The following is a 17,861-nucleotide window of genomic DNA, read 5'->3' on the forward strand; positions in this document are numbered from 1 at the left end:
GACAACATGGTTTAGAATCTCATTTTCATCTATTTAAGAGCAGGGACCACAGCCACCTTGCTTAATACTGGACCACTGTGGTTCTACCCATGAAATAAACAAACAAGCAAACTCAGGATAATTTTTTTAAAAAAAAGTCTCATTCCCAGTACCATTTAAAACTATAAAAAGGTTCAGGAGAGTCCCTCAACAAAGCCTGGCACCCAGGGGAGCCATGAAGCATATGGTAACTAGCCACAAAGGTGTAAACTTTGCTCAGTGCCTGCATCTCCGTGTGGTGGATAAACGGCTTCTACACTTGCCCTTGCTTGCAGAGAAAACCAAATCTCCTTGCTCCATTAAAAACAATGCAAGTTTCCTCATCAGCTGCCTGCCTTGCTCCATTACCCAAGTCTCTCCAGTATTGCTAAGCTTCCCCAGCTGTAACTTGCAACAATTTGCATGAAGCAGGCTAAGTGATGATGATGATGATGATGATGATGATGATGATGATGATGATGATGATGATGATGATGATGATGATGATGATGATGATGCTATTTTGGGCAAGGTTGCTTTTGGCTAATCTTGGTTGATCAGGCAACTTTGCGCTGGCACCTGACACTAGTGGATTGATCCCCAAGGGGTTTCAGGGTGTCTATGAAGGGCTTTCTCCATGCCTTTCAGACCGTCTTAAATGTTACTCTGTTTCTCTGAACAGGTAGTCGATAGTGACAGACCCGAAGGGTCCAAGTTCCGGCTCACTGGGAAGGGAGTGGATCAAGACCCTAAAGGAACTTTCAGAATCAATGAGAACACAGGCAGCGTCTCCGTGACACGGACCCTGGACAGAGAAACAATCGCTACTTATCAAGTGAGTCCTGGGTGCCTGCTCACCCTGTGCATAGAGATATGGATTTCAGAGCAATTTCTTCCCACTGAGTCAATTATTTCTGTGCCTCATCAAACCCGAGAAAGTGTGGCTCTAGGTGTTTCTGGGAGAACAAAAGTGGAGAGTAACAGTGAGGGGCTCCTAGCTCATCAGCAGAGCCACGGGGCCTGTGTCACTCTTTGGGTTATATAGACCAATGAGAGAGATACCAGCGGCACCTCAGAGGTCAAAACCCTGAGGCCAAGCCTGGCTTTCAAAGGCCTGTGCTCTGACTAACCATGATAAGTACAAACCCCTCAGACAAGATAATCCTGCTTTTAGACATTTATCCTGATGAAATCTGGAGGACTTAGTGCAGTTTTGTACAGTGTAGGCCATGGTCCTTAGGGTGGAGCATTGCTACATGGTGTACTGCAGAGGGGTGCTTACATCAGGGTGTTAAAGAAGGCAGCTTCCTGCAGCGTTTAAGTTACAATGCAGAGGACTGGAGTAGAAGCTCAGTGGTCAAGAGCACTCGCTGCTCTTCTAAGGACTGACTTAAGTTGCCAGAACCCATGTTGAACAGCTCATGACCATCCATAACTCCAGCTCTGGGGGAGTCAATGCCCTCTCCTGACCTCCACAGCACACACACACACACACACACACACACACACACCCGCACACGCACACATGCATGCCCACGCACACGCACACACACAAGCACACACACAAAGAAAAAGAAAACAAATCTTTAAAATATCTGAGTATTGTATGGAAACAGAGTAGTTACATGGGAATATTCAAGACGAGACAGAAGACAAACACATATGGTGTCCTTGTTATGAAGTGTTTGCACGCATTAGGACAGGTGTGCCTTTAGAGCCACGGTAAAAGAAAAATCAAGGAAATGCATAAAACTAAATACACAGATGTGAATGGAAAAAGTAAATACAGAAAACGTCATTGATGTTTAGAATGGGCGTCTCCTTGGGAACTGTGGGATTCATGCTATCGCTATGGTTGTTCGTGGCAGGTACACAAACCCTCTGTGAATGTACTCTGTGCTGGAACTTGTTTTAAGCATGTAATTTGTTTTCATGTAATCCAATTCTCAGAAATTATATTACTGCCTTATTTTCTAATGAGGAAATAGCGTCTGACTTGTGAATATAGACAGCTCGTATGTTGCCAGCTAGGATTTTGATCTTGGAGGACTTCTCCCTAGTTTGTGCTCTTCTGTTGGTGTTATATGCAAATGGTTCCATGAATGAAAATCATGTAAAAAGGGAGAGGAAGGAGAAAAATCAGGGTTAGTGGTTCTGTTTGAGGATGTGGGCTTTGCACTTGGCTCCTCTTGCCCCTACAGATTTTTCTATGTGAATTTCAGTAAAGAAATGTCAGGCCCTGGTGCTGCTGCTGGCCACATGTTGTGTTGTGGGATCCTTGTCTAGCAGGTTCCATGTCCCCAAGCATCATGGGTCTTGGTTCCAGGAAGATGGATGCCTCCAAGTTCTTTTGTTAAGGGCTTTCTGAACCTTTTATGAACAGGAGAAAGCACCCGTCAGTGTGAACCAAAGATGAGCTGTTTGCACCAAGGGGAATTCTGACTGTTGGAAAAATTTGATGCTAGGCCCACAGGAGTCATTGGCTGTGACAATAAGCAGGGAGGACTTGGCCTGTGTCTGTGTGTGAGAGGCCCCACCTTTTCTCCCCACACCTGTCATGGGATATATGTGAGGTTGCAAAACCAAGGAACTGAGGCAGGGTATAGTGCATTTGATCATTTCTGAGCTCCGTGGCTAAGAGTTCAGGGATCAAAAAGACAACCCAAGAAACCACAATCCTGTCACATAGACCTCAGTAGCCATGCTTCTCCCTGAGCCGCGTGAGCTAGGACAGCCCTCTCTAATCTTGCTGTTATTTCTTCCACAAGGCACAGAGAATAGTAGGCACCTCTCCATACGAGGCAAAATGGGTTTCTTTCCGCGAACACTTGGCACAATGCCCAGAGTATAGCAGACACTCCTAAATCAGGGCCATTCTCGAGCGGCATCATTTTCCTGAACGTTTTAAGTTCTACAGTTTTCTAACACGTTTGACCTGGTGACATACATCTGACAAACACAACAATGTCTAATGTAAACAAGAGCCATGGTTGGCGCAAGGACACTTGCATGAAGTATCAGAGGGATTTGGGGGATAAACAGGAGACATTAAATGAAGAGAGAGAATGAGGTCTACCAGGGCATTGTCTGTACCCTAGAAGCTCAGGTTATGAGACCCAAGGAACAAGAGTTGGTGAGGTGTCTTTCAAGCTGCCGCCTATAAACATTAGTGAATAGGAAGTATTGTATCCAAGGCCGTGTTGATGTTTGTGGGATCCAGGCTTAGTTTATAGAATATCATCCTGCTGAGAGCCTGTAATACCCAGGTAATGACTCTGGGTGCCACATACTTGACCCACCTCAGTGTGAGCTTCTACCCTAGGTGACAGTGGTCTTTATCTCTAGGTGCAGTAAGAAAGGTCCATGGAGGTTGGGGACAGTCACAGCACCTTTTGGGGCTCATCAGGCAGAATTAAACCACCCACAACCTGTGGTTTAATTGTTTCAGAAACTTCAACTGAAGGCTTCTCCCAGAACCTCTGGGTTGTATCGTAGCCACGTGATGTAGGGTCTCCACCCATCTGCAGGTCCCATGCCACTCAGCATCATGGGGTTTGGTCCCAGGAGGACGAGGATGGATGGATGGCAAAGCTGCCACCTTTGACTCTTAGGGGACTTTGCTCCTCAAAGCCTTTGCAGCTTAGGGTCGCATGCCCTGTCTCCTAAGCCTCAGCTCTTCCCTTCAGTCTCCCTTCCGTTTCCTTCTCTCCCTGAGGAGGAATCAGGTGACTCTCGTCAAGCTATCCTTACACACAAGGATGGTGTATATCCTGTCTGTTGCAAAGTCTCTTGGGAAGTAACTTCCTGTCTTGAAGACTGAGGCCAGATCCACTCGGGTTGTGACAGTCAGCGTGACTGGGAACTGAGCGGCTTCTTCAAAGCACACATCCTAAGTCCCCACGTCCCTCAGACTTTCGCTTCTATTCTCCCAAGCTTCAAAAGCAGAGAGTGTGTGGGTGTGTGTATTGACATCATAATTGCTCTAATATAGCTGTTGTTTGTTTTGGAGTTAAATAACACTGTTCATGTGCAAAAGCACGGGTCTGGGAGCCAACAGTTCCCCCAAATCCAAACAGAACGCACTGTGATGGAAGTCAAGGGGGTTGGTGAATAAGACATTGCTTGAGATACAGTCGTCCCTGACCCTAAATGAATACCAGTATTAAAAGCTACCGTTTTTTAAACACTGCACTGCAGATAGCCAGGAACCTCTCCCTGTACATACTTTTATCTGTCTCACACAAGAGACAAAAGAACCAAAAGCTGCCAAAAACAAGGAGCATAGCAGGCCCCCTGTCCTCCTAGGCACTCAGGAGGCTGAGACAGAAGGTCACTGGTTGAAGACCAGTTAGAGTTGCAGAGCGAATTCAAAACCAGTCTGGACAATCCAATGAGATCCTGTCTCAAATAACAACTTAGAAAGAAGGTTAGAGATACTGTTCGTGGTAGAGGTGCCTGCCTAGCACGTACTGACCCTGCTTATTTGGAAGAAGGGAGGCAAGAAGGATGGAGGGAGGAAGGAAGAAAGGAAGGAAGAGAGAAAAAGAAAGTAAGGAGTGAGGGAAAAGGAGTGGGAAAGACTAAAATAGCAAGGGGAGGGAGAAAGGAAGGAGGGAGGGCGGGAAAGAGAGGAGAGAGAGAGATGAGGGAAAGAGAGAGGAGGGAGGGAGAGAAGTGAGGGAGGAAGGGAGGGAAGGAGAGAGAAGGAAAGAAGTGTTACCAACTTCTTCAAGGACTCAAAGTCGGTGTGTATTAGATTCAGGATCCAAACCAGTTTCCCAACAGTTCCAAAGCCTAGCTTCTAAGTCCCCTCTTCCTGCATTTATCCCCAACTAGACTTCAACATCAGATCTGGATTCCTTAGTCTCTTTCCTAGGACCTAACTGAATTGGGCTGAGAAAGGGTCTAACCGACTGTGGGATCAATGACTGAAGTTCCATCCTGTTCTGTGACTGGCTGGCACCCTACCACAGTCTTCTGCCCCAGTGCCCAGAAGGGCTTCCTGTGGTTCTGACCTGAAGTGGCACCTGGCAAGATAATTTAGCTCTTGCAGTCTTGGGAGCTGACATATTAATGCAAAGCCTCCTGAAATATCACTCATTATTATGCATTTTGCCAGTGTTTGAGTGATTTGTGAACTCCTCATTGGAATAAAGTACTGTAAATGATTCATGAATGACCAAGTTTATGAAATTCTATAAAAATATTAGCGGGTGGTAATGATTCTCTCTCACTGTGAATGGAATCTGCTGGCTGCTAATTTGTCAATATGGGAAGAGAGGAATGGAGAGGGAGACAAAGTCACTTAGGCAAGTGAGGGTCCTGGTGGAAGGCTTGGAATGGTCTCTATGGGGGGGAGTATGAAGCAAGACGGGAAGCATGGCAGATCCATGTAAAAGGCACATGTCACCCTGACCTGGTCTACATAGTAGGAGTTGGACAGATAACTGGGTGAGAGGAGAGGGGAGTGTTTGGTGAAAAAAATGGGAACTGACTTTACTGTATACCTACTATGTTTCTGACTGCCTACTAGGATCTTGTATTAGTTGCTTTCTTTGCTGCTGCAACAAAACACATGACAAGAAGCAACTTAAGGGTAGAAAGGTTTGTTCTGGCTTACAGTTTGAGGGAATCATTTTATATTCAAGCCATTATAGTCCTTGACATACACGAACCTATAAAGAATGTTTATGATATTTACTGATAATAAATGTATTGGCTGAAGACCAAAGGGGTTTCCAAGATGTAGTGTTATACTGATGTCGGTACCAACATTACATGAACATTTACGGTATGCCAGGGCCCAACCATAAATATTTATGATTATCTCATTTAATGTCACAGACATGAACTTGATGCTTATATGCACTGCTTTGCTTGCTGTTGTGGCAAAAGTCCCTGACAACTTAGAGACAGGGTTATTTTGACTTGCAGTTTGAGGAGATTATGTTCTATCATGCTGGGGAAAGCATGGCCATGTGAACAGGAGATACCTGGTCACATCCCACCCACAGCCAAGGAGCAGAGAGAGACGGATGCTGGTGCTCAGCCCGTTTGATTCAGTTCTGGATTCCAGCCCATGGGATGGTGACTCTCACATCAAGAAGGGTCTTTCCTTTCATGTTAAAGTCTTTGGAAAGACACTTGCACAGGAACCTAAGGTGAGACGCCTAGGTGATTCCAAAGCTAGCCAGTCTGACAATGTATCGCACTGTGTGTATAGAGCAGGCACCTGTGGCTCCTGGGTTCTTGATCTCTGTTACTTTCCTATTGCTCTTACACACCCGATACAATGACTAAGGCAACTTATCAAAGACAGCTTTCAGCTGGGCCTATGGCTTCAGAGGGTGGGAGTCCATGAGCAAAGAGCAAAGGGGTGATGACGGGGCCAGCTGAGAGCTCACATCCACAAGCAGGAGCTAAGAGTGTATACTGGGGTTGGCAGAAGTCTTTGAAACTTCAAAGCCCACTCACTCCTAGTCAAACACCTCACCCCCTTCAATTAAAGCCATACCTCCTAATCCTTCCACCAATTTCACCAACTGGAAACCAACTATTCAAATCTATGAGCCTATGGGGGCCATTCTCATTCAGACCACCACAGCCTCAGGAAATAGGAGGGACCTCGGCATCAAACACGTTTACATTTCCTCCCAAGCAACTTACTCTCCTTTGAATCAAGTTCTTGGTCAGATTTTCTATGGTTAAGAACATGGCCATACCTTGTTGGACATCAGTGGACCTGAGGGTATTTGATGTTTGATGTAAGGGAATGCCAGGGCAGGAAGACAGGAGTGGGTAGGTAGGTGGGGAGCACCCTCATAGAGGATGAGGGGGAGGGCGATGGGATAGGGGGCTTCTAAAGGGGAGACCTAGAAACAGAAAAACATTAGAAATGTAAATAAAGAAAATATCCAATCAACCCAAAAAAAGCAGAAAAAAAAAGAAATACTTAATAAATATGTGTCCTATGAATCAATTAACTCTCTTAAGCCATCTAGTTAAAATAAAAGAGAGAAAAAAAAAAGTACTCCCATTTGTGATGATCACTTGATTTAAAGAGATTCTAATTCTGACATACTAGAACTACTACTTTCAAGTTCAAAATCAAATAGAAAAATGTTTTCAGATCTTCTTAAAAAAAAAAAACAGAACTTGGCCATAAATAGGGGTATTCCCAGCACTCAAGTTTCCTCGCTTGTATGTCTTCCTCCAGTCATGGCCTCTGCCTTACTTCTATCCAATGCATAGCTCCAAGACAATTCAACACAAGGTGACTGAATATGAAAAAGGCTGTTTCATCTGGAAATAGACATATCTTACAGTTTAAGACCATAAGACCTTTGGGAGGTACAAAGACATCCAGGCTAGAGAATTACTTAGGGTGTATCATATCTTGTTTATAATGATGTTCATGCCATGCCCGGGTGGTACACCTAACACTTTATTAGGATTGAACTATCCTTGATGGTATTAGAACTTGGAAAGCTCCCCAGCCTTCCACTGTGGGGACAGCAATATAAGTCTTCCTTTTCCTCTAGTCTGGTCACCTCTTTGGCTACTTTAGAGTCACCAGCAAAGTCTCCTTTGAGTTCTTTACAGGGAGAATGGGTGTGTCAAAGGATACAAGTACCCAGGAGAATTGCCACCAGGCCCAAGTAACCAGGCTGGTATAACCAGAGCAGGTATCATGGCGGTTCATGATTATCACCCCAGCCCTGGAGTGACAGAAGCAGGTAGATCCTTGGGGCTCCCTGAGTAGCCATGGCAGCATAATTGATGACTTCTAGATCCCAGCCAGAGAACCCGTCTAAAAACACAAAGTGTGTGCATCCTGAGGTGCAACTGAGATCAACCCTAGGGCCACTGGTATTACCTGCACACATATGTTAACGTGCACCCACACACACAGACACACCCCCATACAGACAGAGACACACACCACAGGCACATATACACATAACCTCTCTCTCTTTCTCTCTCTCTCTTTCTCTGTCTCTGTCTCTGTCTCTGTCTCTGTCTCTCTGTCTCTCTGTCTCTCTGTCTCTCTCTCTCTCTCTGTCTCTCTGTCTCTCTCTCTCTCTCTCTCTGTCTCTCTCTCTCTCTCTCTCTCTCACACACACACACACACATACATATACACATACCCCACAGGCAACCTCTCTCTACACACAACCTCACTCTCTTTCTCTCTCTCTCTCTCTCTCTGTCTCTCTCTCTCTCTCTCTCTCTCTCACACACACACACACACACACACACACACACATATACACACATGCATACACACACACACACACACACACACACACACACTAGCTCCTAAGTACTCGAATCCCTACAGCTCATTCACTTCATCACTTCACCCCAGTGAATGACCTCTGTGCCCGTTCCAATGCAGCCCTTCCTGGGTTCCACTGTGTACTAGCTATGCTTGCTGTAGGAGTACATGCTTCCCTTTGCCATTAGAAAGCCCTCCACCCAACCGAGAGAAGCAATGCTTTGTTGCTTTAAAGGCTCCCTAGAGCCGAGAGCCGGGCAGCTGTGTCCCAGGTTTCTTTGCTCCATCCCTGTCTAGACATCAGATGACTGTGGAATCCCACAGGCCTGAGTACTTGCTGTTTCAGGGAAAGCAGGCTTCAGGCCCAGAGATGAAGGCATTTTCCTAAGACCGAAGCCATACTGGAGATAACTTTGGGTAGGAGGAAGCCAGCCTGAATTCAGCAAGGCCAGTATTTCTACCTTAAAGGTCTGTGACCTTCAAGGTGGCATTTGTAGTTCTCAGACTTTGCTGGCATTAGAGTCACCCTGGGGAGCTTTTGAACTCCCCACCATCACCCTGTATCCTGAAGCCACAATTGAAAGCAATTAAGTCAGAATGTCTTGGAGTGTGACGAAGCTCCAGTATGCTCATAAAACTCCCGGGGTGTGCTACTGTAAAGCCATGTTTAAGGGGCACTGAGTTAATGTTACACCCCTACATCTTGGTTTACTCACAATTAGGAACAAGGACAACGACACCTGTTACAAAGGTGAGACGAGACTGCCAAATGAGGTAGCTCAGGAGTTTCTAATGTATTAAGAGAAAAATCATCTCATTTTCCCTCTTTCCACCGCTGACTCTCTCGATAGATAGCCGAGGAAAACTGCTTTCTAAGCCTCCTCAGACACAAACACTTAAAAAAAAATTGACGGCAGAGAGACAGTGCGATAAACAAATGAGCGGTTATCTTCTGGCTGCTTAAGGAGAAGTAATTCATGATGTGCCCAAGGCTTCTCCCTGCCCCAACTCCTAGGAGCATCTCCATGGGGCTCTTTCCACTCCCGCTCCCCACCTGTCTGAGCCTTCATTTTGCAGCCTGGCCTTATCTGCTGGATGCAGCTGGTGAAACTGAGGCATGGAGAGGTTAAACAGCGTCACCGCGGCAGCAGCCACACACCTGGATTAGACTGCCCAGGGCCTCCTGGCTGATTATGTATTTGGTTCACTAAGCAAAGCTGCCTCTTCACTCCGGGCTGTGGAGACAAGATTTCTTCTGAATTTCATTAGTGCAGTGTCCTGCAAGAGGCTCTGCCCTCCTGGATTCTGCATCCTGCCGCTTCTCTTCTATCCTCCTTCCTTGGATGGATGGAGATCCTTGCATGGGAGCATCCTGGCAAGTACTCCAGACTCCATGCATGTTCAGAGATCCAGTTCCACCCAGGATGGCTTGATTGTCTTTCTCCCCTTCCTTGCCTAACTGCAATGTGACTGAGGTTGCCGTGGGTGTTGTTTGGTTTTATGAATATGTGTATTGGAGGGGAGGATGGTATGTAACCCAGCAAGTCTGTAGAGGTCAGAGGACACCTTAGGGTGTCAATCATTGTGCACACCATGCCAATTGGCCCAAAACCTCCCAAGATTCTCCTGTCTCCACCCCGCATCTCACTTTCAGAGTACTAAGATTACAGATACCCACACATGGGTCTGGGGATTCGATCTCAGGTCTCCAAGCTCGAGCAACACATTCCTTATCCTTGGGACCCTTTCTCCCGCCCCACAGCTGCTGCTTCAAAACATCTTCAAAAAATCTGGCATCCTGTGATACATCAGAACTGGAAGAGCCTTAGAGCCATACTGCCCAATCACTCGATCCACAAATAAGCAAAATGAAGTCACTTCCAACTTCTCTGACTCCGCCTCTCAAAACATGCCACGGAAACTTAATCATCCCTAGAAAAATAAGTATTGGGGCCACTCCACTGGATCTAGATCCTTCACATAGATGCAGACACAGCCTATATCCCAGCTCCCACCACCCAGTTGACAACTATCGCCTTCATCAATATGCATGAGGTGTCTCCTTTTTGATTATGTAATACTGAGCCGATCAGGGACCTGAGCTGTGCTCTGGGCAGAGAGGAGCAGAAGAGACCAAACACAGGGAGTGGCCTTGAACTCTTCTTGCTCTGGAAGGGCATTTGAGGACCTAGAGGGAAGAAAATGACTGGCATTACTTTCATGAGAAATTCTCCTAGACTGAATTTGAGGCCAATCAGACCAATATAAAAAGACCAAGTAAGAATCTAGCCTTCAGCACTCCTGTAGGGGTCAGGGTCAAAGGTTAGCTCAGCTAGAAAGAAGACCCCCTCCAAAGGGACATTTGCACCGCTGTGGCATGAGAAGGACTAGACCTTGGGGGATCCCCAGTGTGATGCACTTCCCATGACCCAGAGAGGTGGTAGTGTGGGAGTTAGCTAGCCTGCAGTGTGGAAGCTACTGTTGATGAGAGGCCCTGGCCAAACCAAACTTGAGTCTCCAGGGAAATAACTAGGGGTACGATAGGTACCGAGTGCCCTCTGCAGAGGGGAGGCATGTCAGAGATTAGACGCAGGGATCACTACAAGACTGTTTCATGTCTCTCCTGACTCCAGGCTGGTGGCTCACAGCTAGGAATGACTACTCAGTTTTGCCCTGTGCTCAAGACTGCATGCTATAAAGCACTGCCCTGCAGGTCTGGGCCCCAAGACTGAGAACAGCCCAGGTTTCTTCCCTGAGATCTATCTGAGGCTTGAGTGAACATGAGCCCTGTGATGAGATCTACCCCAGCAGAACCCTTTGCTTGCTATTGTAAAGTTTAGTCTGGCTTTGTGATGCATTGTACTGTCCTGTGACAAGGATCGGGGACAAGAACTGATTCCGGGAGGCTAGGAGGGCTAACCATATACTCAAAGAAATTGAGAAGGATTAGGGACAAAACTTTCCCAGCATGGCAAATTTAAAACAAAAAAGAAGCAGTAAGTCAGGAGCCAGGGTAAGAAGATGCTGAGAGAGTCCTGTCACCTCAGAGATGCAGGCATGGATGGTGGGGAAGGTTTCAGGACAAGGAAAGTTCAGGACATGGGTAGTGAAGAAAGTGGTGTGTGTGCTCTGAGGGATTTAATTCAACCGGATGTCTCTTGTGATGAGGGCAGATGCTGAGAACTGCAGGCACAAGACTGCAGTGATCAGTTTAGGTCCCCTCAGGGGCCATTTTGCTTGGTGTAACATCCAGTTGAATCTCTGGGACTCCCAAGCCAGAATGACATGTATCAGGCAAGAGTCTTTTTCTACCAGAGAATGTAGGATGGGATGGAGTTAGCCCCAGCTCCCCCCAAGGATATGACTCACTGAATAGCCATGGAACTGGGAGGAGTTCATCAGACAGGCCCTGCAAGGTAAGATAGGAGCTTAGATTTTTATTCTAAGAGACACCTCCGTCTCCTGGGGTTTTCAGGAAGGAAGTGGCATCCAATTTGTGTTTCCATATGATACAATTTATTTGAGCAAGTCAACAATAACGTTCAAATTGCTATGAAATAGAAATTAATTCGAAAATGCATTCATTTGTTGAAAACCCACTGCCTGCCAAAGTAAAGAAGTGTCTTTGCTTCCCCAGAGCTCAGCCCCAGAAGGCTGTCTTTTATTGCTAGACCCAGAGGGGAGGGGCAGTGAGTGTTTTATGTGTTGCCTGGTCCCCTGCAGCTACTGTGGCCAAATCTCAAGGCCAAATATATATTCTCTTTTAGAACTCTAGACTTTCACTTTAGTGTGCAGGAGTTGGGCGGAGCTCTTCACTGTTGATTCCTTTGATTGATTGGAATGTCTTTGAAGATCTTCTCGATAAGGAAGGCTTATCCTTCCTCACTGTGAGGCGGAAGGCACCAAAGGCCAATTCCATGTTCTTTTGGTTTCTTCTGAAGATGCAGATGTTGACTGTTTCCAGCTCCTTTCTGCCAAGTGCACCTCTCTCAACACTGACTTAGAAAAACTCCAGCAAGGACTTAGCACCAGGAGTGGGTGACTCCTAGGTTCGCGTTCCTCCTCTTGCAAATGGAGCCAGGTCTCAAGAGCCCCCATTCCAAGGTGCATACTTGGAACTCTGAAGCTGGGATCTAGCGAAAGCAAACAGGGCTGAGTGAGGCCTTTTCTGAGCATGCTTAGCAAACAAACAAAAAAAAAAACGCTAATGAAACCAGACTGTAAGATGCTGAGGGGGTCTGCTGCTCTGTGGAAGCCGATCTTCTGATGATGGCTAATTCCTAGAGTTAGAACAGGTATAGCGCAGTACACCTGAGAGGGCAGTCTGGGTAGCTGGCTGGAGAGGTTGGCAGTGAGCTGGTGAGTGGTCCACACTGCACTGCACATGCTGGCCTTCTCTTTTCTCCTGTTAGTGCAGAACCTAACCATGGCCTCCACTGAGGTTAGTGCAGAACCTAACCATGCCCTCCACTGAGGTCTCAGTCACTCCCGGTCAGTGTTTTTGTTTGTTTGTTTATATGTGTTTGTTTGTTTTGTTTCCAGTCACCTGAGGCTGGGCCATTGGTAGGGCTATTTGGGGTCCCGAATAAAAGGAACTCTATGTCGAGAATATGCAATGAAGTAGACTTGGGAAGATATCTTTCCCTGGGGCGATCGAGCCTCTGAGTCAGCATAGAAAATGTATCTTATCTTGTCAGTTTCCTCCCTGACCTGTATCCCACTCAGCTTCCTGTTTCACAGTAAGCTCTTATGTCTAGGAAGCCCCTTCCCACCCCCCATGCATGTGCATAAAGGGTAGCAAATTAAAGGGAAAAGTATTTGGGACAATATGCAGTATTGATTGCATCATTTGGGAGTATGCTGGACCAATCAAGGCTCTAGGGAAGTCAGGGAAGGGGAGAGGGCAGATTTCCTGCTCTGGATATGGACTGAGTCTGTGCAGAGTTGTGTTCTGTAAACACCATCCTCACTGACTAATTGCCGGGCTCTTTCTGTAGACCCTCATCTTCCTGGCTCTGACCTTCACCCAGTTCTCTAGATGTGAACTAGGTGGGAAGGATGAATTTAAAAACATGTCTTTGAGAGCACAGACCCTCTAGAATCTGCATCTGCCCTCTCATCAGCTCACAGAACCATTCTCTGTGTTAGGCCCCATCTCTGATCCCCTCTTTCAGTGGACTGTGAACTCTCAGGCAATCATCTTGTATATCTACGCCATCTAATCATGCCGTGTTTCCTCTGACTGCCTGTTGCTCTAATGCCAGGCTCCCCTAAATTCTGAGAGATGCCCATGGTAGTATGTTGCACCCAGCACTTGCCAAGGCCCGTCTTCTATTCTGCAAGGTGGTTTTTTTTTTTTGTTTTTTTTTTTTTTTTTAATTTTCCCCATTACAGAAGATAGATTCTATTTCCTCACTCCTGGGGGAAAACTAATTCTAGCAAAGGCCATTTGTCTTTGGTACCTGAGATATAGATAATTTACTATGAGTTTATTGAAAATTATGTAGATATTATTCAGAAACACAATTTGCAGCTATACGGTACACTTAGGCAGATTATGTTTTAAGCATTAATGCACATACTGAGGATATATGTTTGAATGTGCCTTGCTCCAAGATACTTTTTTTATTTTTTAATAGCTCACTGCCTTTGAGATCTTCAACCTGGCCCACTGTGCAATGCAAAGAGGAAGCTATCTCCAAATGGATATTTGTGTGATGGGTCCTGGGTTGTTACCATTCAGTGGCAGCTCAATCTCCTGATACTTTATATAGCTTTTGTGATAAGTTCAGAAATAATTTGCATTTAAATGCATTTCAGATATTTAACTCGTGATTTCAAAATGGGCTTATTTTTGAGCTCTGTAGACATGCGCTCCAGTCTCTGAAGTGTATGGACACTCACTTTCCTGATTACATGAAGGACTGGAGTGTTAATATAGAACAGCTTTTCCAAGCCCTTTATCTAAATCTGAGAGCTGAGAGATGCCGAGAGACATCCGCAGTGCACACACAGGGGCACATACTCACCCTTGCTCCTCTGTACATATGAGAGTTCTCAGCTTCCTTTGAAATAGTCAGAGCGTGTTAAAAACTGCAATCTTTTCTTTAAAACTCACACTGAGAACTAACGTAGTAATGATCTCAGTGGTCACACGCACTTACTGCTCTTACGGAAGATCTGGGTTCAGGTCTCAGCACACACCTGGCAGCTCACAACCACCCGTACCTCCAGTTCAAGGGTCTCCAACAGAGGCCAGGCTTCTAGGAGCACCTGTGTGCATATAGTGTGCATTCGCTCGCATAAAAAGAGTAAATAAATCACAAAAGATATTTCAAAGGCCCCTAGCTAAGAAACGTGTTTAAGCAAAAAGATTCCACATCTTTAAAAAAAAAAAAAATAGAAAAAAAATAGCTGACTGTGGTGGCACACACTTGAATCCCAGCACTCAAGAGGCAGACGCAAGAAGATCTTTGTGAGTTTATGGCTAACCTGGTCTACATAGTGAGTTTCAGGACAGCCAGGGTTATATAGAGAGACACTGTCTCAAAGGTGGGGGGGTAATCTGTGGCTGTGGAGATGTACTACATGGAGTCTGACCAGTACTGTGCAGCTAGCTCAGTCAACGTCAAGGTTACATGCATCTTTTGATATTGATAAATTAACAATGTTTTCTCCATTGACACTGGTAAGAGGTTCAGGCAGATGAAGTGACTGCTCAGCCTCCCAGGAGGGCAGAGGAGTGGGACACAGCCCCAAGGGCTCCTGGATCACCATCCATTTGCTCACTGAGGGTCAGTTTCCTCTCCTTGGGTCCCAGTTACTACAACCATCTCTACCTTACAGGGGTGTAGGCTAATGAGTATGCCAGACTTTGCCTGTAAACATGCGGACTACCCAACTCTTGGAGTGGCTTTTCTTGATGTGAGACCTGGAACTACCTGTGGTCATATGTGGGGGTTTCTCTCTCCATCTTCAGTTGACTCGAGGGTGACTCCGGGTCGAACTGGTTGAGGAGACCCTCTGTGTTTGTTATCTCACACCCGTGAGGGCTCTGGTCCTGTAAATAGCAGCTTATCTCAAATAGTCTCTGTGTGCATCTGTTTGCGTGTACATGTGTGCATGCCGGTGTGTGCATGTGTGTGTGCACACATGAATATGTATGTGTGCACACACAGGGATTTGTGTGTGTATGTTTATGTGTGTGCATGCGGGGGTGTAGGTGTGTATGTACATGTGTGTATGCATGTGTGTATGTGTGTGTGTGTGTGTGTATACACATAGGTGTGAAAGCCTTAAACATCCTTGCATAGTACTGGCCATCTTGTTCCATGAGTCAGGGTTCACCTCCAGACTAATCAAGCCCAGCTAGAGGATGTAGGTCCCTACCACACCTGGCCACCTTGGCTAGGAACTCTAGCATCAGGCAGAAACAGTTCTGATAATATGTTGCTGTGAACAGGAAACCAGCAGGGTGACACGGCTTGCTCATAGAGTGCTGGTTCTGGTGTGGTCATAGCAAGCAGTCTTCCATTCCGTTGTAGTCCAGAATGGCCCTGACATCTGTTCTGACCTGTGCTGATGGCAGAGTTTGGGTTTAGAGTGAATCTTGGATTCTAAACTTAAGGGATGGCCAGTGCCCAGTGCCCTCATTTGCAGCCCCTTGACATGTTCAAGAAAAGCTAAAAAAGGCAAGACCCAGGCTGGGGCTCATGTCTCACCTCCCACTCTCCACGCGGCCCTCTTGTCATGCCTGCTGTTAGGCAGCCCTGCCCATACTCTTAGGAGAAATAAACGAAGGCTTCAATAACTCGAGACCAGCAGCCTCTCGGGTGCAAGTTATCACTCAGGGAGTGGGGGGGGGGAGCGGTGACTTAGCAACTGAGGTTGAAATAAAAAAGATGAATGAGAGGAGGAGATGAAGTCAGTGAGCCACTGTCTGGGTACTCTGTCATGGCTATGTGAGGGAGAGGAAAAAAGTCCCTTTCCAAGCAGAGATTATACACCCAAAGACACTGGCAATTCAGTCCCCCAGAAGAGCTACTTGTCACCATGAGTCTCACCTGGAAGGCCCTGCTTCCATACCCAGTCACTAGGAAGGTTTGACCTGAGCTGAGGGCCTCAAGCTGGCTTATGGTCTCTAGCTGTGGAACTGGCAGGCTTCCTCTGTGGTTCTGGGATTTCCAGCCACCGATGTGGCAACGGATCTACCTCCTCCAGCGAAGCTTGTTCATCCAGAAAGGGATTTCCACCTTCCCGGCTCATTTATCCACACTCTTGCTAGTGTAAGAGTTTCTTAGGCAGGAGAAACTAGCCAAGGTTGGTGAAATTCCTGGTCACCTCAGGAAGTTAGATCAGCAGAAGCGAAGGTCACTCAGAAGTGGTAGTAGCTCTTATGTCTGGAGTCCAGAGATAATGCTTGCAAGCATCTCCAGAAATCCATGGCTTTATAGGACCATCTTCCTGCAAACTGATGCTGAGGAAGAGTCTGAGGCCTGGCAGGAAAGAGAAGGCTAACCCTGCTGCTGTCTGTCTCAAAAGGCTAAGACATTCTCATTTTACCCATTCCCTACCCACTACCTGCTCCTCCTCTCTTCTGCCTCCAAGGGAGGCATCATGCTGTACCACTAATGGTTGCAAAGAAACACTCTGAGTCAAATGCTACCAAGACTGGTCTTCCCTTTCTTGACAGAACCCAATGAAGTGGGGGCTATTGTTACCCCCATTTGGCTACTGTGGCTAATGTGGCATTTCGGGAGGTTAACTATCTCACTTCACACGGAGAATAACTGATAGTACCTGTTATAGCCAAGACTTAAATCTTGGTACTTCATCTCCAGGGTTAGCTGCTAAGCACCGTCATCCCCAAATAGTGCCTCACACCAGTCTGGCATAGCTTGGTGTTTTTGGAGCAGGTCCTCCCCATGGCTAAGACCTTACCTGTGTCCAGGGTTGGGATGCAATTAGCAGTCTGGGCTCCAGTGAGCTTCAAAGTGACAAACTATGGAAAGGCCTGCCCCAGCCTCCTTCCCATGCACCCACAAAGTTCACATTTCAAGACCCCCACAGTGGTGGCAGAGGCCACCAACAACGCTAAGCCTTCAGAACGCTATACTGCTTTCCTGTGTGTACATATCAAGTAGATTTCACTTTTAAGTTTGGCATAGTAATTAACTACAGTAACTGATAATAAAACAGAACAATTATACTGTGATATGTTGTGTGAGATCATGTCTTCCTCTCTCTCAGTTATCTACCATACTGGTACCATCTCCCCAGCCCTCCTCATTTACCACTTTAGGACTCTGGAGCTACTAGCAAGTAAAATAAGGATTATTTGAACCCCAAGCCTGACTGTGTATGCTAGCAGATCTGATAACCAAGACCATTGAGTGGATAATTGGTGGATAGCATATACAATTTGGAAACATTGGACGGAGGCATGACCCCTGTCCTAAGAGAAAAGGATCTGGATAGTGCGGGCAACTTAAAACTTACTGTTTATTATTTATATTTATTGTTTGGAACTTTCATTTAACACCCTTCCAGGCAGTGTTTGGCTATA

The 17,861-nt window shown here is 46.3% G+C and overlaps 1 protein-coding gene across 2 annotated transcripts in view; it reads left to right on the plus strand.

The window, feature by feature from the left end:
• The window catches only part of Cdh13 (cadherin 13), a 1,053,312-nt gene that overhangs the window by 572,696 nt on the left and 462,755 nt on the right, over positions 1 to 17,861 (plus strand). For both annotated transcript variants that reach the window (XM_031341534.1, XM_031341535.1), the window contains one exon: positions 701 to 853. In XM_031341534.1, the coding sequence (XP_031197394.1) occupies positions 701 to 853 (153 nt within the window). The remainder of the gene's footprint in view (positions 1 to 700; positions 854 to 17,861) is intronic.

The sequence above is a fragment of the Mastomys coucha genome, unplaced genomic scaffold (genome assembly GCF_008632895.1).
Source record: "Mastomys coucha isolate ucsf_1 unplaced genomic scaffold, UCSF_Mcou_1 pScaffold22, whole genome shotgun sequence".
NCBI classification, from domain to species: domain Eukaryota; kingdom Metazoa; phylum Chordata; class Mammalia; order Rodentia; family Muridae; genus Mastomys; species Mastomys coucha.